Source organism: Rhincodon typus, chromosome 7 (genome assembly GCF_021869965.1).
Source record: "Rhincodon typus isolate 14 chromosome 7, sRhiTyp1.1, whole genome shotgun sequence".
Taxonomy (NCBI): domain Eukaryota; kingdom Metazoa; phylum Chordata; class Chondrichthyes; order Orectolobiformes; family Rhincodontidae; genus Rhincodon; species Rhincodon typus.
The window spans coordinates 60,694,983-60,721,673 of NC_063338.1; the positions used below are offsets into that span (position 1 = coordinate 60,694,983).

A 26,691-nucleotide genomic window follows, 5' to 3' on the forward strand; every position below is an offset into this window, starting at 1 on the left:
GTGGGAAGAAAAAGTACTACTCAAGGCAGGATAATGTTGACATCACATTTTTACATCAATCCTTCCATTAAAGATGATGCACTTAATTTAAGACTGTGTAAATGTAACGAAGAATAGCTTAAAAATAAAACAATTAGATACTCTTAACTATCTTAGAATAACAAGTGACAACTTACTGTGTCTCCAATTTTAAGATCACCACATTTTCTAACACCAGGGCGTGAAACACCATCCTGACATGTAGCTGTCAAGGAAAGTTCAATGTCTTTTGGTTGGTCTCCTACTGTCAGTTCAACCTTGGACCGAATACTCTAGATCAAGACAAACATATATTCTTTAATGCAGTTATATGAAAAAAAAGAGTATTTTCTATATTATGACCGCATTAATCTCAGATCATGTAACATGACAGATTATCATGTAACTAAACACTTATATAAACCAACTATCTATAAAATTAGGACTGCCAAATTTTGCATTGCAGTCATTTGTACTGCATGTGTGCCCACAGTGGCTGCAGGGAGAGAGTTGTGATGAAAATTTGTGAAGCTAATTTCACCATTCACCCTGTTTAAAATTGCTTTTAGCATCTGGAAACAAGTTGTAAGCCAAGCAATTGAAAATTCTGGGAGAAAAATTAGAGAAACTAAGGAAATATGCAAAACTAATAATCTTCACGCTCCAATAGCTTCATGCAGGCAAGAAAATGCAACTAAATGTCTACGCATTTCCAAAGTATGTGCATGTGTTTTTTTGGTTGGTGGCAGTGTTGGTGGGGGCAGGGGGAGGCTGCCTCATTTAGAAGTAGGACACCAGTTTATACAGTTAAAACGGGGAGGTTTCTGAGATGGTTTTGGCTTCCTTCTCCTCCACAGGTAAACTGGAACCATTGGCATGAGGACTTTTGGCCACTTAAGGGCTTCAACAGGCCCAAGGGCATGCTTCACACCCAATGCTGGGGCAGTATAAAATCCATTATCAATCGGTAATTAATAGATTCGTAGAACATTAGAAGGTAAGGGGGAAGAATGGGCTGAGATTTCCATCTGATAAACAACAAAAGTATGTGCCAAACCAGGAGGAAATGGAGCAGAAACATAACTGACATGCAATTTGGGAATCTAGGCACGCATTGCAGTTAAGCGCTGACAATAGTGTTTTCAGGTTCAAAAGTTGATGAAAATATAACATATACAATTTAGATAGGAAAGGATTTAGAGGTTTAAATGATGGTTATAGGGAAAACAATAGTTTAGCAGTATATCCCCTGCAAAATACATTCAATTTAAACAGAATGACAGCCTAAAATATGTAAATAACCTAAGAATCATAAAATGTAGACTACGGATTCATAAAGTTTAAGTGTTACTTCTTCAACTAACAATTTTATTGACAAACTGAATCCATAACTCTAATCATTTGCACTCTTAAATCCAAAACATAAAGATTTGAGGTATCTCTACGACTCAGTGGAGAAATATCTCTAAATATGTTTCTAAATGACATTATATTATGTTTACATTAATTTCCTGGCTAGTCTGAATCTTCAACAGAATGAAACCGTACAAGTAATCCAGATAAACTCTTTCACGCATCTTTTGCTCAATGTACAAACAAAATGAACTTAAGCCTTGAGTTGAAAAATTCCATCCTCCAAGGATGGCATTTTTGCAGATTTGTGGATGAAATAGGCCCTTAAGTGGTTCTTAACTGGCCAGTAAGTAGCCACTTAAGAGACCAACTGGAGGCGGAGTGGGAAGGTGGAGCTTGGGTCTTGGCAGTTGGAATTTAATCCCAGCGGAGATGGGGTTCTTGCACGCTAGTAGTATTCTGACTAATGAATTTGCCTTCACTTCTCCAGACTAGCTGCCTTTGAGTGTGGGAAGATTTCATCCAGCGAGAGTCACATCTGACTGTATCCCTGAGTTGTCCAGCAAATCATGACACATGCACTTGCAGGCATAACAAACTTTTGCTGACAGGCTCAATACCCCAGTGAAAGCCCCAGCAATGCCAAATACAAATTTGCTTACTATTCTATTCAGGGCTTTCCGTTTATTAGGATGAAAAAGTCAAATAAAGTCTTAAACATTCCTAAGCAAAAGGAAATTTTCACCTTCCTTTTCTGTTCAGCAAGAGCTGTTTTCAGTGGAGTTTACAAGGCATGGCAGCATCCTACTGCTACTGATAACCAATTCTGTCATTTTATTGTCACAGTACAAGGAGAAGACAGGAGGCAACAGCTTAATAAAAGGTCTATAATAATCTTGTCGACACAATTTGTTTTGATAAGGGGGAACATTTCCTTCATCCACGGCAATTACAATAATTTCAAATGAATATTAACTGCATATAGAGGGTGGAGCTAAGGAAGGTCATGATAAATTGGGATGTTTTCTCTGAAACAAAAAGGATTAAATAGGATGAGGAGATTTGATTGGTAGAGACACCTGAAGTGTCATAATGTCAAAGCTGTAGACAATGAGTGAGACAGTGTGTTTAGATTGGTTATTTGTTTTGTGGCAGGCACACACATGATGGACTGAGGACTCCTTCTGTACTATGAGTTTCTATGATATTACGAATTTCTGGCTCAGATTTCTTCTTGGTTCAACAAACATAATGCTGAATCTAAACAGTTACAGCAAAGCATTCCAGATAGATGGAATTAGGAGCATGTCAGTGCTGCTTCATATTTTCATACACTGAAGATATGAAAGACTGTGGCAAGTGAGATGAGAGTGACAGCACTTGACATCATGGCCATATTCAACCAAGTGTGGCATCAAGGAGCCCTAGCAAAACTGGAATCAACGGATATCAGGGGCAAACTCTGCTGGTTGGAGTCATATCTGGAACATAACAAGATGGTTGAAGTTGTTGGAGGCCAGTCATTTCAGCTCCAAGACATTTCTGCAGGAGCTCCTTGGGGTAGTGTCATTGGTCCAACCATTTTCACCTGCTTCACCAATGACCTTCTCGCCATAAGGTCAGAAATAGGGATGTTTGCTGATGATTCCACAACATTCAGTATCATTTGCGACTCCTCCAATACTAAAGCATTCCACACTCAAGTGCAACAAGATCTGGACAAATCCAGGTTTGGCCTGACAAGTGGCAAGCCATATTCATGCCACAAAAATGCCAGGCAATGACCATCTCCAATGAGAGAAAATCTAACCACTGTGTCTTGACATTCAATGGTGTTACCATCATTGAATTCTCCACTATCAACATCCTTGGGGCTACCATTGGCCAGAAACTCAACTGGACTTGCCACAAACTGTGGCTACAACTGCAGGTCAGAGGCTAGGAATACTGCAGAGAGTAACTCACCAACTGACTCTCCAAAGACTGTCCATCATCTACAAGGCACTGTTCAGGAGTGTGATGGAATACTCCTCACTTGCCTGGATGGGTACAACTCTAACAACAATCAAGAACTTTAACACCATCCAGGACAAAGCAGTTGCTTGATTGGCACCACATCCATAAGGATCCACTCCCTCCACCATCACTGACGCACAGTACACATGACTGCTACTGTCTACAAGATGCACTGCAGAAATTCACCAAAGTTCTTTAGACAGCACTTTTTAAACTGACAACTACTTCCTGCAAGCTCCTTTCTAAACCACTCCCCATCCTGACTTTGAAATATAATTGCTGTTCCATCACTGTCATGGAGTCAAAATCCCTTGCTAAGGGCACTGTGGGTCAACCTACAGCACGTGGACTGCAGAAGTTCAAGAAGGCAGCTCACTGCCACCTTCTCAAGGGCAACTAAGGACAGGCAATAAACACTGGCCAGCCAGCGACATCCACGACCCACAAATGGATTAAAATAATGTTAAACAGTCCGAATTGACATTATTTTCTGAACAATGCCTAACCATGGTCATCATTGTACTTCTTGATTTAAAGTAGTTTATTTGCTGGAAGTGAAGACTAGTAGGGGGATAAGAGCTAAAAGAGCTTATTTATTGTCCTTTTCTTACAAATAACAAAAGGTAGTTTTATGGTTAAAAGCTTTCAAATCCAAGTTCATCAAAACATATATAGCAAATGGGGAACTGTGAATTGTTAGTTCTTGACCACAGTCGAACACTGGCATTTTACTGAAACAGGAGCTGGCCGACTGAACATTGCTCACTGAAATAAATTTAAGCTCAAGTTGTGCTAAAAGTCTGTCAGTTCAATCCCAAATTGGTTCAAAGTAATGCAAAAGTGATACTTTAACCCAACTTTAATTTTTAAGCTAGAGGAATATAATTACACAACATAAGACTTTCAAAGGTAGATTTCTCTCAAACTAAGAAAGCTCTCCATGTGATCAGCAGAGGATGAAACAGTACTGTGATTTCATATCTGCTTGGTGATCTGATGATCATGCATCTTTCCCAAAGCAGTCTATTTCAGACATGTGGCAAAAATATGCATGTCTAAGCAATATTACAATGGAAAATTTCTGTTTACATTTCATTGTAACAATGCATATAGTTGAAGCACCATTTGATTCCAATAATCAACTTACACTGTAAGCATTGACAATCAGCTGAATTATATTCTTTGAATCCTTGTCAAGAATTTCTACAGTTGTTCCAGGGATCAAAGCAGTAAAATTCTTCAGAAAAAAGAAACATGCATAAACATTAGATCATTTATAAAGTGATTCAACAGAAGAAAAGCACAACAAACTATGGATTATAAAAATTTTGAATCAAAATGCATACAATACCTTGTAAAGTATGTAATGGGACTGAGTAACAGCAAATATCAAATGAATGTTGTTCTCTGCCAACTTTTCTCCTAGGAGTGCAAGTGATGGGTAATCCTGAAGAGAAAATGAGAAAAAGTAGAAATAGATGTGAACTTAAGAACGAGGTGCTGGAGTAGACCATTCAGCTTCAACTCCACTTTCCTGCCTGCTCCCCATAACCTTCAACCCATAACTAAAAAATAAACTCTCTCCTCTCAAAACTTACTCAACGTCACAGCATAATGGGGTAGTGAATCCACAGATTCTTGTATCCAAGGATCACATAATTTCTCCTCATCTTTTAAATCTGATACCTCTTATCCTAAAACTATGACTTCTCATTTTAGATTGCCCTACAAAAGGAAGCAACCTTTCCACATCTACTTCTTCGATTCCCTCCAGCATCTTATATACCTCATTAGATTCCCTTTCATTAGAAACTCCAGGCAGTATAGAAAATAAAAACTGAAAGAACTGCAGATGCTGGAAGTCAGAAACAAAAATAGGAATTGCTGGAAAAGCTCAGCAGGTCTGGCAGCATCTGTGGAGAGAAATCAGAGTTAACGTCTCGGGTCCAGTAACCATTCCTCAGAACTGGAGTAAGGGGACCAAAATTGTATGCAATTCTTCAGGTGCAATCTCAATAATGCCTTATATAGTTGCAGCAAACCATTCCTACTTTTATATGCTATTCTTTAGCAATAAATGCCGATATTACATTTGACTTTCTTAATTACCTACATACTAGTTTTCTGCGATTCATGCAAAAGGACACCCAGATCCCTCTGCATCAAGCACTCTGAAGTTTCTCTCCATTTAGATTTTAAATTGCATTTCTATTCCTCTGACCAAAGTGCAGAACCGAATTTTGGCCATTGACCTAACCTATCCATATCCATTCATAAATTTCTTATTTCTTCAATGCAACTTACAATCTCACCTATTTTCTCTGCAAGTAAGACTATAGTCCTTTCTACCACAGTTTCCACGTCATTAATATAGAGTATAAATAATTGGGTCCCTGAGGACTGAATCACCCGATTATTTGGTTGGTAAGACATAACTAAAGACTCATTTATCTGGATTCTGTTTTCTGTTGGTTAGCCATTCCTCTATCCAAGCTAATAAATTACCCCAACCTCATATGATCTTACTTTGTGTATTAACCTTCTGTGTGACATCTTATCAAATGTCTTCTGAGCCTCCATAAACAAGCACAAACAAAACTCGTGATATTAAATAATAAATCATTCTACCTATTGGACTATACAGCTCGATAAAAACCTTTTAATAAAGGACCACAGAACATCAACTAAAATGTGCGTGTGCAAAATCAACAAAGTAGTGATGCATTTCAGAAAGTAATCATTTGTGATACAGATGATAGAACTCATTTGCATGTGGCATTCATGGTTTTTAGGGCTCCTTGACATTGGACCATTTACTTTTTAAAAGGCAAAACATTTCTTCATGTATTCCATAAACACTAGTGATATTTTTTAAAAAGTCAAAATGCAATAATTCTCGGATGTAGCAGATTGTTTCGAGCTTCTGAAACCTTTTCATATAAAAGTATGAAAACAAGTACAAAATAGATAATACTGAATCAGGAAATTATAAAATACAGTGAGGTTTTGCAAATAGCTGTGACATATTGAACATAATTCATTCATAAGTGGTATGAATGCAGTGGAACAAAATATATCCCTTTGGAAATCTGATCCCACATGTTTTTATCATTAGTTTGGTATTTTTTAAAAGGAAACATATTGGGTTGAATTTTAATCCACACCAACTCAAACACAACCACGTGCATTGTATGTGTTAAGATATTCACTTGATACGTTACATACAATTTTACTACCAACCTGACGTAATTAGGTTAGTACGCTGGTCAGGAAATAACCTAGGAAAATTCAAGAGATCATTTCCACAACATTCACAGATCTAAAGTAAACTATTACAAATGTTGAGGTTACACAAAGTTTACAGTTTATTTTTCTATGTAGGTTGGAACGGAACACAAAATTGGTCTGAATTTATTAATTGCTTAGATAGTCGGGACAATGAGAAAGAAAACCCTTTATGCAGGAGATATTGTCCTGAAATGAACCTTGTCATTTTAAATCAAGTGTCTTGAAAATTCACACCCACCATTCTTACCAACGTGGCTGTAGTATATACCGCTAGCAGGATCCACTTTACAGCAACTCACTGCATTGTCAAATGGTGCCTCTCAAACCCATTACCTCTGTAAGGAAAAGTATAACAGATGCACAGGAATACATCTCCAAGCTTCCTCCAAGTCACAAATCATCCGGACTCAAATACATCATCCTTCCATCATCGTTGTTGGTTGGCTTGCCGAGCTGACTGATTTTCGTGCAAACGTTTTGTCTCCCATCTAGGTAACACTGTCAGTGCTGTGTAGCCTCTGAAGCACTGAAGTTCTGTCCCGCTCTGAACTTATATGGTCCGGTCTGTCATGGTGGGCAGTCTTGTTTCCAGTTTTGTACTGTAGTGGTATGTAGATGGGGTCTATTAACAAACATGTTGAAATCAGTGGTTGAAAACCAGGCCTCCAGGAATTCTTGTGCTTGTTTTGGTCCTGCTTGTCCTACTGCAGTCACATTTTCCCAGTCAAATTGATATCCTTCTATGTCGGACTGTATTGAAATGAGGGAGAGTTGGTCGTGCCATTTTGCTGCAAGTTGGTGTTCATGCATCCTGGTGGCGAGTTTCCTGCCTGTCTGTCCTATGTAGTGTTTCTTGCAGTTGCTGTATGGTATCTTATATATCACATTTGTTCTGCTCATTGTGGGTATGGGATCCTTTGTCTTTGAGTAACTGGCGAAGTATGGCTGTTGGTTTGTGCACTATCTTTTTTCAAGAGGTCATAGCAGTCTTGTAGTCAGTTCTGATGTGTCTCTAATATAGGGTAGGGTGGCCAGTGTGTTGGGACATACAGTATCTTCTTGGTGTTGTTTGTTTGCCAGGCAGTGAACAAAGCTGTTAGGGTAACCATTGTTTGCAAAGACTCACTATAGGCGTTTCTCTTCATTTTTGCGCAGCTCTGGGGTGTTGCAGTGAGTTACCGCTCATTTAAACAGAGTCTTGACACAGCTCTGTTTGTGGATGCTGGGGTGGTGTGTGCGTGTGTGTAGTCTTTCTGTATACACTGGTAAGGAATTCCCTGTTGTCTGTTTGTTCCACCATTACATCTAGAAACAGGAGTTGATTGTTGTTCTCTTCTTCCCTGGTGAACTTGTTCCCGGCGAGTATGTTTTTAAAAAAGTGATGTGTTTCTTCTAACTTTGCTCACTTAATGATCACAAATGTATCTTCCATGTATCTAACCCATATAGTTTAGGTTCGATCTGGGGGAGGGCTGTGCGCTCCAGTCTTCAACCACCAATGCAATTAATAAACATACCACAATGGTACAAAACTGGAAAAAAGATTGTCCACTATGACAGAATGGACCATATAAATCCAGACCGGGACAGAACAACAGCACTTTAGAGGCTACACAGCACTGACTGTGTCACCTAGGAGGAGACACATGAAAGCCAGTCAGCTCGGCGAGCCAATCAACAACTCCAACCACAACCCGAGCTACAGATCTTCGTTAAAATATTAATCATCATTGTTGGTTCAAAATCGTGGAAAATTATGTAACAACACAATTAACGGTACCTTCACCACATGGAGTCTAGTGGTTTAAGATGGCCTACTATCTTCTCAAAGACAAACAGGGCTAAGCCATAATGGCCTTGCCAGCAATGCCCACATCACAAGAGTGAATGAATAATGGAAGTGAGCGGAAGGAAAATGAACACCACCATTATTATCATTGCATTCGACAGTGAGCACAACAGACTCTTTTACATTGATGGTTGAACATGCATTACCTATCATAGTGGAAATCACCTAATACATCGTGTAAATAGGGTTAGTTGCAAGAACCAATTGCATGGGCATTTTTAAAAACTGGATTAAAATGACAGTGCCAAACTTGGCAAGAATGTGCAGTTTTAAAAAGCAAGTAACCCAACACCGATGCCAGGCATTGTAAAGAACTGTTTGAACAGGCAGTAACTGGAGTTTGAGTTGCCAATGTAATGGAGCCAAGGGGTGTTTGATGCAGCTTTTGTTAGCAACAAGAAGTTGATTGATAACTGGTCACTAAGCCATAGATCAATAACACAGACCTTTTTGCCTGCCAACAAGTGAGCTTGGAGCTGGGAACAAGCTATGGAGACACAGACAGAATGAGGGAGTGACAGACACACATATACGCAGAGACAGAGGTGTTCAATTTCTCCCAGCTAGGGATTAATTATTTTCTTCAGTCAAAACTCATGTAAACCTAAAGAAACTAATTTAATTTATCTTCCCTGCAACTGTTGTTGTAGGTGTGACTTTTAGTTGTTAGGTCATACACTTCTTATAAAAGGAACCATCCTCCTTGTATCTCTTACAAGACAGTTGAAACATTCAGACAAAGACGACTAAAGCAATACAATGGACAGCAAAGATTAATAAATTTCATCTCAGCAACAGTACCTGGGAACAAAGAATACTGAACTGTCTTCCAGTTTTTTCCCCTCCATCCATGATCTTTTTTCACAGAGACATACAGTAAGGTGAGTTTATAGGGGATTAGAGTTTTAATTAGTAGTATTATATCCCAAATTAGGCTCGAGCTACAGAGAAAGAGTTATATTTGTTTGTAACAAATAATGATCCTTATTCAGTACAGAAACTTGGTTCACGCTTCATATGAATCAGAGGCTGAAGGTCAGGTAAATTGGGGAACTTTGTGTATTTTATAAAATTCTTAACTATTGTGACAACTTCATGAATAGCAAAGCTCAGTTTCCAATGTACTACCCAAGTGAGTTGTAACACAACACATAGGATAAGATGTTTTGATCAACATTGAACAAACAAAATGTTACTACATCATGTTACAAATAACTGACAGGTTAGCCTCACCATTTGTGTTGAGGAACTGTACTCATTATTTTCATCAAGATGGCACTGTCCATCATTGGGCTGTACCAGACCACCAAGCTTGCCATCCAATGCAATATGTGGTACATCATCTGTGGTAAACACTAGCAAGTGGGAAGCCTCCTTCCGCCAGCCTATTTTTTCCTTAGGGAATCAAAAAAGATCACAATTACCAATCTTATTTTTAAAGTCTGGCTTCCTGTAAACACAAACAGTTTAGGATAACACTGCTATAATTAGAGATGCTCTCAAACCAGCCACAAAGTCCACATAGTTAAAGTGAATGGTCAGAATATGTGAGTGCCAAAATCTCAACAAATCTTTGGAGAGCCAACATAAATGAATTTGGTAAAATTGGGACCACCTGCCACAGTTATTCTTATGACTGACCACTACTATAAAATAATTTACACAATTGTTTTATTTATCAGGCTCAATAGTAGTACATTTGAGGAAGTATTAAAAGAAAAACAATATTTGGCTTCAAACTCTTTTCACACTCAGTACTGAACACGAGAATTAGTCAAATGCACAGACATATCAGATTTCATTACTGATTCAGCACGTTAATTTCTAAGCTCGTTATTCATTTTGTAATTTTTTGTCAATAAATTTTATAATTACCAGCAGCAAGCAGGTTGTCCAGGGAATTTCACAGATACTTTTATTAAAATGTAAATAACATACAGGATCTGAAATGAACTTTTATCTGGAATCAATTGATAATTGCATAACTTTACAGAATAGTTTTGCTGTCACATGCTTTTTGGTTTAGTTTCACAGACTTGAGTTTGTTGGCATAGGATTGAAAGTCAACTATTAACCGCAGAAACAGGGCAGACATTCCACATGTTCCAATCATGAACATTTTTTGGTGTAGCAAAAGTACTTGAATGAAACTAGGGAATGGAAAAAATTCTTTTTAGGATCACTTTAAAACACAGAATTGTTTGTCTATAAACGAGAGCAGTCTCCCCTGCTGCTCCACCTGTAGGAACGGGACTGAATGCAAGGTCTTTTCATTTGCTAAACTTTCAATGATCAAACCCAAGGGAAATAACTGCAACAACTGAATAGGTGCCTTTTTCAATTCAATAAATTACATTTTGAACATCCTCTAGTTTCACACTTTTACTTCTAATATGAAAAAGCTCATGGATCTCAAAGTTGAAACTTTGCCCAAAAAAAGGTTTTTCTCCATGATTCTTTATTGCATCACAATGTACACAAAGGGCAAAACTCCCATTTTGTTAACTGGTTCTTTAAGCTGTAGGTAGTGTACATTATAGCTTTGCTAACATTGGACAGTGAGTGATGCGTATAGTTAAGGAAGTCCACGGTATATGTTTGTTTGCTGACAGTCTAACTACTGCTGGTGGCTCCCAGGGATCGAGCTTTAGTAACTCCTTTCCTCCAACTGCATCCTGCCTTTGTGATATCAGCAACAGATAGTTTCAGCTTTCACGTGTGTACTGAGGACAGCCAGCTATGTCTCAATAATTGTCATATCTCCGTAACCACCTCTGTGCTTTTTGATTACAATTCTAATACTGGAGTCCGGGGTGACATTAAAATTTCCTTGAACTGATTGTCAGAAGACTAAAGTTATTATTTTCAAGCTTCACAGTAAATTTTACCCATTTGTCACAGACTACTGTCCCTGGGCTCAACTTCTATCAAATCCTGATATTATGTTTGACTCAGAACTGAACTTCAACTTCCAAAGCCTATCTATTACTAACACCTGGGCAATTTGCCTGTCTGCGTTCCACCCATTAGAACACAGAACAGTACAGCACAGGAATGGGCCCTTTAGCCCACGATGTTGTGCCAAACGTGACACCAAAGTAAGCTGATCCCTTCTGCCATGGGAGCCTTTCTTGGTTCTGGACTCAGTTTTTCTAATATTTTTACAGGATTCGTCCGTAGTATCAGGTGAGATTGAACATCTGGAAAAGAATAGGAGGAGACTGCAGAGAGAACTTCAAAATTATAGGAAGGGTCTAACAGGTGAATATGGAAGGATGATCTCCACTTGTGAACCCAGAATATGGGGCATAAATCTATGGTAGCTGCTAGCAGATCAAATTAAGAATTTAGAAACAATTCCTTACCCAGGGTGGTGAGTACATGGCACTCAGAAAATGAAGTGCATGAATCCAATAGCATTTAAGAGGAGGGTTAATACATACAATCTTTAAGAAGTAAGGGATATTTGCAAGGATGGAAGAAGTAATTAGATCTGGAGAAAGATTTTCTGGAGAATAAGTACAATAATAGACTAGTTGGACTAAATGATTGGTTTCTGTGCCATAGAGATACATATTTTGATTCTAAAAAGTGCTTTGTCATTACACATTCTTTAAAAAAGTTAAATAGTTGAGAGGACTGGGTGATAAATTTGATTCACCTTGGAAATCTTTTTGAATCTAGTGTGGACTCAGCAGATGAAAGTTGCAGGCTTTAAGGATTCTCAAATTAGTTCTAGCTGTATCAATTCCACCCTCATGGAGATTTCCATGGACATTAAATCACTAAGTAACTTTCAACTTCTCTCTGATCCTAACACACATTTCAAGTTAACAAGGTGTAGAGCTGGATGAATACAGCAGGCCAAGCAGCATCAGAGGAGCAGGAAGGCTGACGTTTCTTCAGAAAAAGGTGAGGGGAAGGGGGTTCTGAAATAAATAGGGAGAGAGGGGGAGGCGGATAGAAGATGGATAGAGGAGAAGATAGGTGGAGAGGAGACAGACAGGTCAAAGAGGCGGGGATGGAGCCAGTAATCGTGAGTGTAGGTGGGGAGTTATGGAGGAGATAGGTCAGTCCAGGGAGGACAGACAGGTCAACGGGGCGGGATGAGGTCAGTAGGTAGGAGATAGGGGTGGGGCTTGAGGTGGGAGGAGGGGATAGGTGGGAGGAAGGACAGGTTAGGGAGGCGGGGACGAGCTGGGCTGGTTTTGGGATGCGGTAGCGGGAGGGGAGATTTTGAAGCTTGTGAAGTCCACATTGATACCATTGGGCTGCAGGGTTTCCAAGCGGAATATGAGGTGCTGTTCCTGCAACCTTCGGGTGGCATTGTTGTGGCACTGCAGGAGGCCCAGGATGGACATGTCGTCTGAGGAATGGGAGGGGGAGTTGAAATGGTTCGCGACTGGGAGGTGCAGTTGTTTAGTGCGAACCGAACATAGGGGTTCCGCAAAGCGGTCCCCAAGCCTCCGCTTGGTTTCCCCGATGTAGAGGAGGCCACAACGGGAACAGCGGATACAGTATACCACATTAGCAGATGTGCAGGCGAACATCTGCTTGATGTGGAAAGTCTTCTTGGGGCCTGGGATGGGGTTGAGGGGGGAGGTGTAGGGGCAGGTGTAGCACTTCCTGCGGTTGCAGGGAAAAGTGCCGCATGTGGTGGGGCTGGAGGGGAGTGTGGAGTGGACGAGGGAGTCCCAGAGAGAGTGGTCCCTCCGGAAAGCAGATAAGGGTGGGGAGGGAAAAATGTCTTTGGTGATGGGGTCGGATTGCAGATGGTGGAAGTGTCGGAGGATGATGCGTTGGATCCGGAGGTTGGTGGGGTGGTACGCGAGGACGAGGGGGATTCTGTTTTGGTTGTTATTGCGGGGATGGGGTGTGAGGGATGAGTTGAGGGAAATGCAGGAAACACGGTCGAGGGTGTGCTCGACCACTGAGTGGGGGAAGTTGTGGTCCTTGAAAAACGAGGACATCGGAGATGTACGGGAGTGGAATGCCTCATCCTGGGAGCAGATGCGGCAGAGGCGAAGAAATTGGGAATAGGGGATGGCATTTTTGCAGGAAGGTGGGTGGGAAGAGGTGTATTCTGGGTAGCTGTGGAAGTCGGTGGGCTTGAAATGGATATCGGTTTCCAGGTGGTTGCCAGAGATGGAAACAGAGAGGTCCAGGAAGGAGAGAGAGGTATCAGAGATGGTCCAGGTGAACTTAAGGTTGGGGTGGAAGATGTTGGTGAAGTAGATGAACTGTCTGAGCTTCTCGTGGGAGCACGAGGTGGCGCCGATACAGTCATCAATGTAGTGGAGGAAGAGGTGGGGTTTAGGGCCAGTGTAGCTACGGAAGAGGCCTCCATTTCCGAGGCCAACACCACAGACACTGAGGATGCACCTGCTGACACCGCTGCTGCCGCCGCCTACCCCGCTCCGCCCATGTAACTCCGTCCACTGCCCACGCCAACGCAACTCCGCCCATCGCCTCCACAGCCAGCAGCTCCAGAGGAGACAATAGCACCCAGCCCTGCCGAGTCTTCACCATTCCCCCCCAACCTCCCCCTTACTGAGCACGAATGGTCAGTCCTCGGTAAAGGGCTCACCTTTGTCCCCCTGCACCCACACATCAACGAATACCGCTCACGCTTGGACGTTGAATAGTTTTTCCACCGCCTCCGCCTCCACGCTTACTTCTTCAACCGTGAGCCTAACCCTCCCTCTACTGACCCCTTCTCCTGGACACCACCCCAAGGCCTCCTACCCTCCCTCGACCTCTTCATCTCCAACTGTCATCACATCAATCGCCTCAACCTCTCCATCCCTCTCACCCACTCCAGCCTCTCCCCCGCAGAACGTGCAGTCCTCCGCTCCCTCCGCTCCAATCCCAACGTCACCACAAAACCCGTGGACAAGGGAGGCACAGTTGTAGTATGGCGCACTGACCTCTACATCACAGACGCCAGGCGCCAACTCTCCGACACCTCCTCCTACCGCCCCCTTGATCATGACCCCACCCCCGACCACCAAACCATCATCTCCCAAACCATCCACAACCTCACCTTTACTGGCTCCATTCCCGCCTCTTTGACCTGTCTGTCTCCTCTCCACCTATCTTCTCCTCTATCCATCTTCTATCCACCTCCCCCTCTCTCCCTATTTATTTCAGAACCTCCTTCCCCTCCCCCATTTCTGAAGAAGGTTCTAGGCCCGAAACGTCAGCCTTCCTGCTCCTCTGATGCTGCTTGGCCTGCTGTGTTCATCCAGCTCTACATCTTGCTATCTCAGAATTCTCTAGCATCTGCAGTTCCTACTATGTCTGAGACATTTCAAGTTAATTTGGGAATAGCTCATGCTGAAAAGCATTTAACTTCCTGGCACTGAACTTGAAGCACAAGTGGCTAAAAAGATATTCATGACCTGTTGCTTCACAAAGTGGTGGCACTTAGACTACATCAATTCTCCAGATCAGACAATGCCAGTGGCCATTACCTGGATTGCTTGTCTGGGTTTCCTCAATATTGTTGGAGAGAGCCATGTAAATACACACCTAATGACCAACCAGAGAATTTGTCACGAGGAAATCAATATTGTGTATGTACTAACTTTGTACTTTGTGAATGAGTTGTAGGTCAAAATATTCCTCTTAAACTGATCCAATTAAGGTACCAGCATCCAACTGATTTTGTAAAATAACAAGACAAAAGATTCCTTAAAAGGTTGTTAACTCTAATCATGGTAAATATTTTCGGAAAGAAATTTATTTGCGTAGCATTGCTTCTAGTAGGGTCACAGATGATGGGGAGAATATAACAAATGAATGGCTGGGGACAAAGCTTAAACTATTTTCACCTTGAAACACTTCTGTACTTTTCCACTCTCTTGCTTGACGAATACATTAAAACATGCTTTCCAGAATATAATTTAGTGAAGTAGACAAGAAGGGCAAGAGTGTTTTGAAGCCAGCTGTGTTGATTTCTCTTAAAATCACTTAAATAAATTTCATGGTAAATGAACTTTCAGAGACTTAAGTGCTTGAACCTTTCCCTGCTTGCTTGTAAGAAAGAGTTTCCGATTTTAACCATCTCTGGATTCCAAATGAAATTTGTCCCACAACATATAATGCTGCTTCCTCCTAGGAGGAGAAATGCCATGGGCTGCTACCATATCAGCCCATTTCTCTTCAGTTATAAACAGAGTTAGCCATGTAGGTAGTAGCATATAGTGCTTCAAGCTACAGAAATAGATGTTTCCCCCTTCAAATTCTAGAAAGCATTAACAACAACGAACAGAGATATATTAGCTCGGAACAGGTAAAGCTGGCAATAGATAAAGATAAAGCCACGCCAATGTGACACATCACCCTCTAGCTTGCTGTGGTACAATAATACTGTCTGCAGATGAAACCTCCTCACCTTGCAAACTGCTGCCTGCAGGATTGCATCAAAGCCACCCTCTGGTGCATCACGATTCCGAGATACCATCTGCTTCTGAACTTCTGCATTGAACTTGTCAGACTTGTCAGTAAGTGACAGCAGGTGACGGAATCCAAAACTTGGAACACATTGTGGAAACAGCTTATATCTACAAGAAAAGACATGACAGCAAGGATAAGATGCATCCTCACATATGTGTACTCCATATAGAGAACAGCAGTTTATGCTGTGCATATTAAAATAACTTTTGTCATTTTGCAATGGGCTAACCATAACTACTTGTTAATTTTTTTTGGTAAACTCCTAATATTGATTTTAAGAGTTTGGGTTGCTGATTCTTACGGCTAAAAACATATATTTTAGTTACAGAAAACATAACATTTTGAATACTAAAATACATTTTAAAAATATTCAAATACCAGTCCTTCTATTCTCTTCATTCTTTTTGATTTGAACTTTGGCCTCCAAGCAAAATTACACATGAAATAATTGCTTATAAAAAAAAAATTGATAGTCTATGACAAGGGCTAGAACTAGACAACTTATTTAAAGAAGTGCTCAACAAAAATCAATGATAATGAACGTTCTAACCTTCCTGAGAACTGAGAACTGGTGGAATGCATTGCCGGAGAGGGTAGTGGAGTCGGCCTCATTAGGGGCATTTAAGTGGCTATTTGATAGGCATAGTATGATAGGATGATAGTATAAGGTAGGGGTGGAGGCTAGATAGACCTTAGGATTAGGGTAAAAGTTCGGCACGACATCGTGGGCCGAAGGGCCTGTACTGTGCTGTACTGTTCTATGTTCTATGTTCTAAAAATATGCTTTCAATTATCATAACTGATTAAAAAGGAGAAGAAGAAATGTGCTAAGAATCTTGGCAGTTATATTTTTGTGTAGATTCAAGTAGTTGGTTTGATTTTAACATGAATCAAACGTATGTTCAATATAGCAACCACTTACAATATGGTTCTGCACTTCAAAACGCACTGGCACCTTTCACTGCAATGCTGCTCCAAGACACTTAGTATGCAAAGACAGGCACCTGCCCACTGCACCTCTGCCTTACCCTACCATGCCTTGTCTTTTTTGCACTGTGCCCTTCTCAACCAGACTCACTTAAAAGACTCACAGCACTTCTGCCTTGACTTGTCTTTTAGTGCATACACAAAACCAAAGCAGCTTGTCATTGTTATCAGTAGCCAATCAAGGGGGCAAACATGTTGCTGATTATAGATGGGTGCTCTACAATCTCACACCTGCATCATGTGCCACCAACATCATATGGCAAACATGCAATGACTAAATAACCATGCCTCAAAGTTGGGAAGGGTTGGAGTGGGGTGGTGAAAGCAGTACTCATGAATCAAGTCGAGGAAGGTGCCCTTCAGGCCAAGTTCCCATCACAGTATGTGAAGAGCAACCTCTGATATTAGCCCTGGGGCTTAAGAATGGTGAGTCAACCACATGGGGCTGTCAGGGTCATGATCCTCTCCTCATAAGGGAGAAGGAGCCAAATGTCAGTCACCCCACCACTTGGGTTCGCTCTTGCTGCAATATTGTGGGCGTCTCACTCTTCAGTGAGAGGAAGGGAAGGATCGAGTGAGATGAAGTGCCTCACCTAGCTGTTACTGATGATGAAGGTATGGGAAATGTGAGAAAAGTTCCCTCAAATTCTTTTTTTTTAAGAAGTACACAAAACTCTGAGGTCCATTCACAGCAGTGACATCTGAAACCTAAACTCAATGCGAGTTGATGTGCATTGAATGTCAGAATGGCTGCGTGTTCATGCAGCTTAGAGGTGAAGTACCCAGAGTTGAGTAAGTAGGCAGTGCGTGGGCCAGTCCTAGTAGCTCCTGCTTCCAAGCTGCAACATTCAAATGCTCTCTTCCCTGCTTAGTAGCTGGTCAGATTAGCTGAACCAAGTCTTGTTGAGCAGAAACTGGAGGGAAGTAAGTTATCAAATAGGTCCTAACATTAGATCTAGCGAGATTTCTGCAATCCCAGTACCTCCCAGGTCCTCCCTCCACCCTAGGAAACTTGGCCTCTGCTTCAACAAGTATTTGAAGTTTATCCACCAAATGTGACTGCCATGGCCCTTTCTTAAACTATACAGTAACTGTTCTGCAGTTTTTAAAATCTTGCCTATTCTGCCCACATGATCAGATGACGAATTGGGAACAAGAACTGTAAATAAATCCAGCACATATAATATGATAAAATGTATGCTGTCTAAGTTTGTAAATCTTTTGCCTGGAAATATATCTTCTGTTCCTTTTGCAATGTCATAATGGACTCAGCAAACATACAGAGAGGATTTTTAAAGTGTGAACAATGGAAGGAATTATAAAATAATAAAGAGGGGAAATGGAAACAACTGATCAATCATTGATGTGTCTTAGGAGATGCCCTCATATCTGTCACTCATACCCATCCTTTGTACCTTAAATTCCCCACCGTTCTAAAGCTCAACTTTCCACCCCATCACCAGGCTCCACTTGGCTTCCTCTTCTGCTTTTTTTTCTCCTGTTAATTTTATTCTGGCTGCTTCCCATTTTTCATGTCACCCACAGCTCAAACTCTCATTGTCTCTTTCTCTTTACACTTTCTTTGGTTTGCTATTTTTTCATGACTGCCTGATTGGCCTGGCTCGACTTATGTATAGATGAACATTCCATTTGATTCTGCCGTGCAGGAGCTCGCTCAGTAAAGTGAAAAGATGGACCAGCCATAATTGGTCTCTGCCCATCTTTCCTATGTGCCAGGAAATTCATCATGCCCCAAGCTTAAAGCGGAGGAAAAAGTCTGATTAATTTTTAAAAAATGCTTTCTGCTGTTTTTGTACATTTGCTGCGGTCATGGTCACTATCTACAAATTAACATGTGTTGTGACAGTATTAAGAAAGCAGTTGGTACAGAGGTAAAGCTGTACTCAAATTCACACCTGAACAAATTACCTAACACTTTTCATTCTTCATGCACATACAACACAAACTAGTGGGAGGAGGTGTTACATGGCAGCAAAGGACTAACACAGTAAAAGCACGAAAATAAAAAAATCTACAACTGGAGATGCTCAGACCTAAAGTAAATCTAAAACTGATTTTGGATCCACAATTGGCAAACCTTGGTCCAATACTGAGTATTTTACAGTCAGTCACTTTAAGAATCATGATAACTATCTCAAAGATTCATGACTTTCTGTTGACAAAGCACAAGGCAATTACACATGATTTCAACAATGACATTTTATTGCCTTCTATATACTAATTCAATTATACTTTTCTACCAATTGCTGGTAAACTTCAGTTGTGAACCATGTATCTTCTATATTATTAGAACAATAGCATCAGTACATGCACAACTCAACTCACAATGACCTCACGTTTGGTCTTTAATAAAATTTGATATTTATAGTATTAACTACATTGTCTACTTGGGCTGCCAGTTCAGCACAGCAGATGTAGTCTGGGCTTTAGCATCTTTTGCAAGGTATTACTTTTTAGACTCGAGAAGAAAAAGTGATGTCCTTGATAGAACTGATCTTCAAAGGCATAAACAGCTCTGCCTTCTGTTTAAAGACCAAAAAAAAATGTTTAATTCTTCCAAAAAGTGGTCTACCTGCTATTACACTTCTCCCAATCATTTTTGTCGGGCCAGTTGATGTTTTCCACATGATACTGATTTAATAGAGTTTATAGCCAGAGACATATATAAAAAAAGTCATGAGACACTCTATTCCTGAGTGTTTGGCTAAATAATAACTGGACTTGAAGGAAAAAGTTTGAACAAAAGTAGGAATGGTGTGGTTTAACAGAAAAATATCTGTAATTGCCACAAGAAGGTGCCTATTGTACGTATTTCCTCATGATGGCGGGGGGTGGTGGGGGGGTTGGGGGGTCAGTTAGCTCAGTTGGTTGGATTGCAAAGCAGAGTGGTGCTAACAGTTTGGCTTCAATTTATGCACTGGCTAAGGTTATGATGAAGGACTCTTCTCAATTTCCCCACACCCCTCTGGTGTGGTGACCTTTAGGTTATATCAACACCAGTTGTCTCTCAAATGATTTGGGTGGTGTAGGAATTTGGAAAATCTGTTGGTGTTATAAATATAAAATCAGAAATGTCTGATGGGGTGAAGGTGTCATTGGGTGGGAGTGCAAAATGGTTATGGATAAATTGGCAAACAATTTTGCATTCAGCATTGAAGTGAATAAAGAAATCAGTAGAATGCATAACAGATTACTGTTTTACTGTTGCCATTTTGTGCTATCAAGCAGGATGGTTTTTTCCCAGCACTGTTCAAACTGCAAATTTAGTTAGAACTCATTTAAAACTAGTGTTTGCCTTTCAATTTTCCTGATGTAATATATTACAGCAATCAGATATTAATGGGAAAATGTTTTATGTAACGATACTTAAATTGTTGGGATCCTAAGTGCCAAGAAATAAAGATAGGCCTAAATCTTCCGGATCTGTACTGTTGAACTCTTAGCCAAAGTTTGCCAGGGTGTGACAGTAGCTGCAGAAGTCCTGATGCACACAAATAACTAATTTGCACTGACTAGAACATACACAGAAGTCTTCAATAACGAACTAAGAGTCAGAGACTCAGATCAGATGTGCCAACTTTACTACTACGCAGGAAATATTAATAACTGGTCTAATTCAGGAAGTAGTAAGTGTGTCTTTGAATTGTACTCCACAACTGATGCACCCTTCTACTCCCATGCCACCTTCAGTCCCATCTATCAAACATAACTACCTCCTTACTCAACTACACTCTGACTTAACTATCTCTTCTATGCTGCTACACCAACAATCCTGAACTTGCCCAACCCAACTACCATCCCCACCATCCACTTGTCTGCCCACTCACTCCCTCAGCCACACACCTGTCCCTCCCATCCTTAACTCACTCATGCACATGCTCATCCACTCACTCAAAGACTATTAGACAGTTTCAAACATTTTACACAGATACAGAAGCTAACGTCATGATACAGGGTGTGCCCTCTTTTCTCATATTTTACACTCATCAAGCAGGGATGGCCATGCTGACTCATCGCTTCTTCAGCCAGAAAAAGACGACCCAGCTGAAAAAAGTGTGCAATAAGGTCTGGTTTCAGAAGTCTGTACAAGTAGCAACAATGCACACAGCATCATAGTTGATTGGAAATAGTGGCACAGATCTTCCAAAGACAATTAAAGATAAAAATTTAGTAGACGTTTAGGAAGTCTGCACAATCAAGCTTTAAAGAGCATAGAAGAATATTGAAAAATATTTCCAAGAGATGAAATAATGGCATAAAGTCCCTCACAGAATGGTAATGCAGTTTCGGATTTTTCTCAGTGTATTTTAGGTTTCTGCGTTTCAGACTACTTTTGGAAGTGAGCCTAAATGTTCTGCATTAATGAATAATTCACATTTAACTTGATTGCTAGGTTACCAGAAAACAATTTTTAGTTAGTTTTAGCTCCTAATAATATTCCATATCAACAGTGGTTCTTCCTTTCCCATTTGAGAAGCTGCAGAATGACATCACACCAGACTTTGACATCAGATTTAACTAGCAATTTAATTTGAGAATTAAATTGATAAATAAGTTACAGAAATATAATAATATACTCATATACAGAAAATAATAAATGCTCATAGTTTCTAGACCAAGTCAAATGTTAGAACTATCTTTGTACATGCTTTTCTTGACAATAACTGTATACACCCTAAGTGATCATTTGATCATAAAGGGCCTTAGGCACATGAAAACTACGACAGCAATCCAAGTTCTTTCTTCGCCATTTACCCTTACCAATCATGAAATACCTGGATTGTTAAACACTTCTAGCAGTTGCTCAAGACAGTTGAAACCCTTGTGCAAAACAACAAATAACCGTGAGAGGAGCAAGATGACACAAAATTAAAAACTTATATTAAGCGGAATGTAATACCATTTCACTCTCAGAATAACCAAACTGACATAAATGTGAACAAAACAAGGTGCTTCTATTTGAGTTGTCTCAGTTGGCTTTTCTTCAAACTGCTAGATATTCAAAGTGTCAAGTTAGGACATGATTTCTGACAGCGCAAATAGTTTTTAATCTCTTAAGCATAATGATTGAAAGAAAGAAGCAAGTTCAAACGAGACAAAATATTTCACTTTGTTGTATGCATTAGCAGAGTGTGGAACAGGTTCAGTGGGTACATGACCTTGTCTTGTTACATTAATCTAAAAAGTTAATTGTTATGCAGCAACTACGTTTTGATTCAGAGCCTCAATTTTACAGGAATAGTACAGCATTCAGATTTTTCTAAATTTTGAGATTATAATGCAAACCACTGAAAATTAATGAATGGAATGTTAATTGAAAGCATCAGCTACAAATTGCTTTTCCAGAATATTGGGCCATTAATATATAATTTAAGTAGCTTGTGATTTAAGCACCCGGTATACATTCACAGAAACAAAGTAGTGGAAAATGTTATCCTTGAACACTACTGGGCATCCCATTATTGCAATAGGATACTTAGTAAATCACTGAAAATTAACTTAATTATCACTCACCCTACACATGGGTTGTTCTGGTATTTGGGTCCTGTGTAAGAAAATGGCGATGTTGGTTTGTCAACAAATGTTCCAAAGCCCAGACGAAAGTTGCTGGTGAGCTTTGCCATCTCTCGGGATAGTGTGGTACCCAACACACGGATGTTGTCCAAGTCATCTTTCATGGATAGGGAAAGGTCCATAAGATAGTACAAGTCTACAGGGTAATCCTCCACCTGCCGTACATGCATACGAAATGTTGTCTCGTGGTCTATATAATGTGATAGAAACAACAGTTTGTTAACTTATATGCTTGGTAGAATCCACAACATCAAATATGCCTTACTTAACTTATCCTTATATAACTTCTTGCAACAGGGTAACAGTTACTAATAACTCTTGTTGAATAATCTGTCACTTCAATGTTTTACAAATCAGGCCAATGTGGGAGAATCTAATTGATTTTCTTCAATGAATGAGATCTGGTCAATAGAAAACTGATCAGTGATGTTTGTCAAGTTTCTACTCTAAGAGGCTTATTAATTGTTAATGAGAACTGTGACAGATATTAGCACCATTCAGCATTTGTCAGTTCTTTAAAAATGTTTTATTTATGTTAAGAGGTGATGACCTTTTGAAAGAATGCTAAATCAAACAACTGGAGGAATCAAAATTAGGGTTGCTGAATAAAATAGGTTTTGACTATGTATGAGTCAATTAATTCGAACCATCTGACACCTAATATTTACACCTTGACTTGAACCACATCACAGTTCCTTCACTTTTGCTAGTCCAAATCCTGCTACTCCCTCCCTAACATCATGATGGGTAGATCTTAGGACTGGAAGGTGGCTAATGTTGTGCCTTTATTTAAGAAAGGGTGTGAGGAGAAGCCTGGGATCTATAGATCTGACAGTGTGACATCAGTGGTGGCTAAGTTGTTGGAGGGGATTTTGAGAGATGGGATTTACATGCATTTGGGGAGGCAAGGACTGGTTAGGGATAGTCAACATGGCTTTGTGCATGAGAATTCATGTCTCACTAACTTGACTGCAATTTTTACGATGTAACCAAAAAGATTGACGAGGACACGTTGTTTACATGGACTTTAGTAAAGCCTTTGAGGATTCCGCACAGTAGACTAGAGAGTGAAGGTAGATCACATGAAATTCAGGCAGAGCTTACCAACTGGATACAAAATTGGCTTGATGGTAAGTGACAGAGAGTGGTGGTGGAGGGTTTTTTGTTTAGCTTCGACTGGAGGCCTGTGACCAGCAGTGTTCTGGAGGAATTGGTGCTGGGTTCACTTTTGTTTGTCATTTATATAAACGATTCAAATGAGAATTTGGGAGGCATGGTTGGTAAGTTTGCGGTTGACAGCAAAATTGATGGTATAGTCAACACTGAAGAAAGTTATCTCCTGTGTTAGGGGAGGCAATGGCCTATTGGCATTATCACTGGACTATTAATCCAGAGGCCCAGACCCCAGATGTTCTGGGGACATGGGTTTGAACCCCACCATGGCAGATGGTGAAATTTAAATTCAATAATAATCTGGAATTATAGTCTAATGATGATTGTGAAACTATTACCAATTGTCAGGAAAAACCCATCTAATTCACTAATGTCTTTTAGGGAAGGAAATCTGCCATCCTTACCTGGTCTGGCCTACATGTGATTGCCTACAGCAATGTGATTGACTCTTAACTGACCTCAGGGCAATTAGGGATAGGCAATAAATGCTGCCTAGCCAGCAATGCCCTCATCCCGTGAATGAATTAAAAAAAAGTCATCTAAAATTACAAAGGGATAATTGGGCCAATGGCTGAGGAGTGGCAGATGGAGATTAATCTGGATAAATGCGAGGTATTGCATTTTGGTAACACAAACAAGGGCAGGATTTATACAGTTAATGGTAGGGCCCTGGGTAGTGTTGTTGAACAGAGTGACCTAGGGGTTCAAGTACATAGTTCTTTGAAAGTTGCGTCACAGGTTGACAGGGTGGTGAGGAGGCGTTTAGAATGCTTGCCTTCATTGCTCAGTATGGGAATGGAGACGTCATGTTGACGTTGTACAGGACATTGAGGAGGCCACTTTTGGAGTTATGTATACAGTTCTAGTCACTAGGATGTTGCTGGAACTAGAGGATTTGAGTTATAAGGACAGGTTGGAACATTTTTCACTACAACATAGGAAGTTGAGGGATGACCTTAGACAGGTTGATAAAATCATGAGGGGTATAGATGATGTGAATAGGAAGTGCCTTTTTCCCTAAGGTGGGCAAGTTCAAAACTAGGGGGTATTTTTAAGGAGAGAGGAGAAAGATTTAAAAGGGACCTGAGGGGCAACTTTTTTTTTTAAAACAGAGGGTAGCTTGTTTGTGGAATGAACTGCCAGAAGAAGTGGAAAATGCAGGTACAGGGATGGGGAATACTCACATCCAGTGACCAAATGAAAATATACTCATCCTGATCTTAGTTCGATTCCCAGAGAATCTCAGATGTGGGATTCTCTTAACTGGCTGTAGGTTAGGGTTTGGCCACATAGTTGTGATCAGTCCATCAAATCAGTGGAAGTATAATGACCTCCACAAATACATATGAACACCATAAGGTATAAGCAAGGAACTGCAAAGAATTCATATGTTCTTATTTTTTAGGCTCAGGGAGAAAAGAGAAAATATACATATATGTATGTGTGTGTCATTAGTGGGAAATTTCTCTACAAAACAAAACAAAATGGAAGAACAGTTTTCAGCAGGACAGCATCAGAGATGCATCCACATTTATGTTTGCATTTGTTGGTTTCGTTGGTATCAGTCAATCTCCTGTCAATGTCTCAAACTCAAAATATTCAATGCTTTTTACACATGGGTATTACTGAAAGACACGGTCAAAGCTTTTGTCTTACATTTTGTAAGAAATACTAAAAATTGATGGGAATATTATGAGCGCATGTGATTGGTCGGCAGGTGGACTCTGATTGATAGCGGCCATGGAGAATACACCAGTTGATGATGGCTAACAGTTAAGCATCGATCTTCATTTGAATTTTGTTAAATACCAATCAGAATCTGCAATACTGCTACAAATGATACTTTACACATATGATTTAATTTGAACCGTCATGAAATAGGGTTAATGAGCACTCTATCAGGAGACCACAACTGAAATACTCTAGTCTGGAACAAACTGTATTTTATTGGAAATATGCAAAAATGTATTCATACAAACAAAAATACTTTAATATTAAACAGAACTCTAAACTAAATTCTGCAGTAGTAATTTACTGGTGCAGATTGATAGACATTTAGAGAATTGACTGATGACACTGAACAGAGAAACCTGCTTGATCAAAACTCCAGATTCAAAGAAGCTGCTTTAAACCTTACTCTATGTAAATTTGTTACACTAAGGTTTTTTGCATTGTTGTTTCAACAGTTTTGAGTCCACCTTGTTTCAAATTGTTGAATATTCAGCTGCAATTAATGAATTTTTGAATATATTTGACTTAGTTTTTACACAGTTAAAGGCAACTATTCTTGTATAATGATCATTCGAGACTATGAGCGTACATAATACATAACAGGATGAGTCCAATGCACAAGTTAAAAACATTTTAAGTAAGAGGCTCCAATGATACTACCTCAAGCTCTGAATGCCACTGTAATTACATGACACACATAAAAGGATAAATATTTTTAACTTGGTGACCTTCTTTCATTCCTTCCACAGCAAAAGCTTATAGTTCATGAGCAGTTTACAGCCTTACATTTTCTTTCTATTATCTTGCTTTAGATCTCATGCAACGTTCAAAAACACATGCTTCCTCTTAAGAGTAAATAGAACTGTGAATGACACAGCAAGATAGAAATAGTAAAGACAAATCATAAAGTGGTTTGGGTGACACAGTGTAACACTGATCTTGCACAGGCCGAGCTTTGAATTCCAAATACAGCAAACTTTTTATTAACCAGCTCCTATGGGACCAGGAGTATACTGATTGATCAAGATGTCCACATAATTAATGTGCGATCACACACTAAGTATTAGAAAAGTAATTCAAGGGGTATACACACTATTGTTATACTTTATTTGCAGCATTGCAGAAAATACGGAGGCATGGGATTGAGGGTGATTTAGCGGTTTGGATCAGAAATTGGCTAGCTGTAAGAAGACAGAGGGTGGTGGTTGATGGGAAATGTTCAT

At 40.0% G+C, this 26,691-nt stretch overlaps 1 protein-coding gene across 1 annotated transcript in view; it reads right to left on the bottom strand.

The window, feature by feature from the left end:
• itgb5 (integrin, beta 5) overlaps positions 1-26,691 on the bottom strand; it is a 129,225-nt gene that overhangs the window by 82,973 nt on the left and 19,561 nt on the right. Inside the window, exons 4-9 of the mRNA XM_020526797.2 lie at positions 22,505-22,754; positions 15,921-16,089; positions 9,758-9,919; positions 4,739-4,834; positions 4,535-4,624; positions 177-311 (exon numbers count right to left, since the gene is read on the bottom strand). Of these exons, the coding sequence (XP_020382386.2) occupies positions 177-311; positions 4,535-4,624; positions 4,739-4,834; positions 9,758-9,919; positions 15,921-16,089; positions 22,505-22,754 (902 nt within the window). The remainder of the gene's footprint in view (positions 1-176; positions 312-4,534; positions 4,625-4,738; positions 4,835-9,757; positions 9,920-15,920; positions 16,090-22,504; positions 22,755-26,691) is intronic.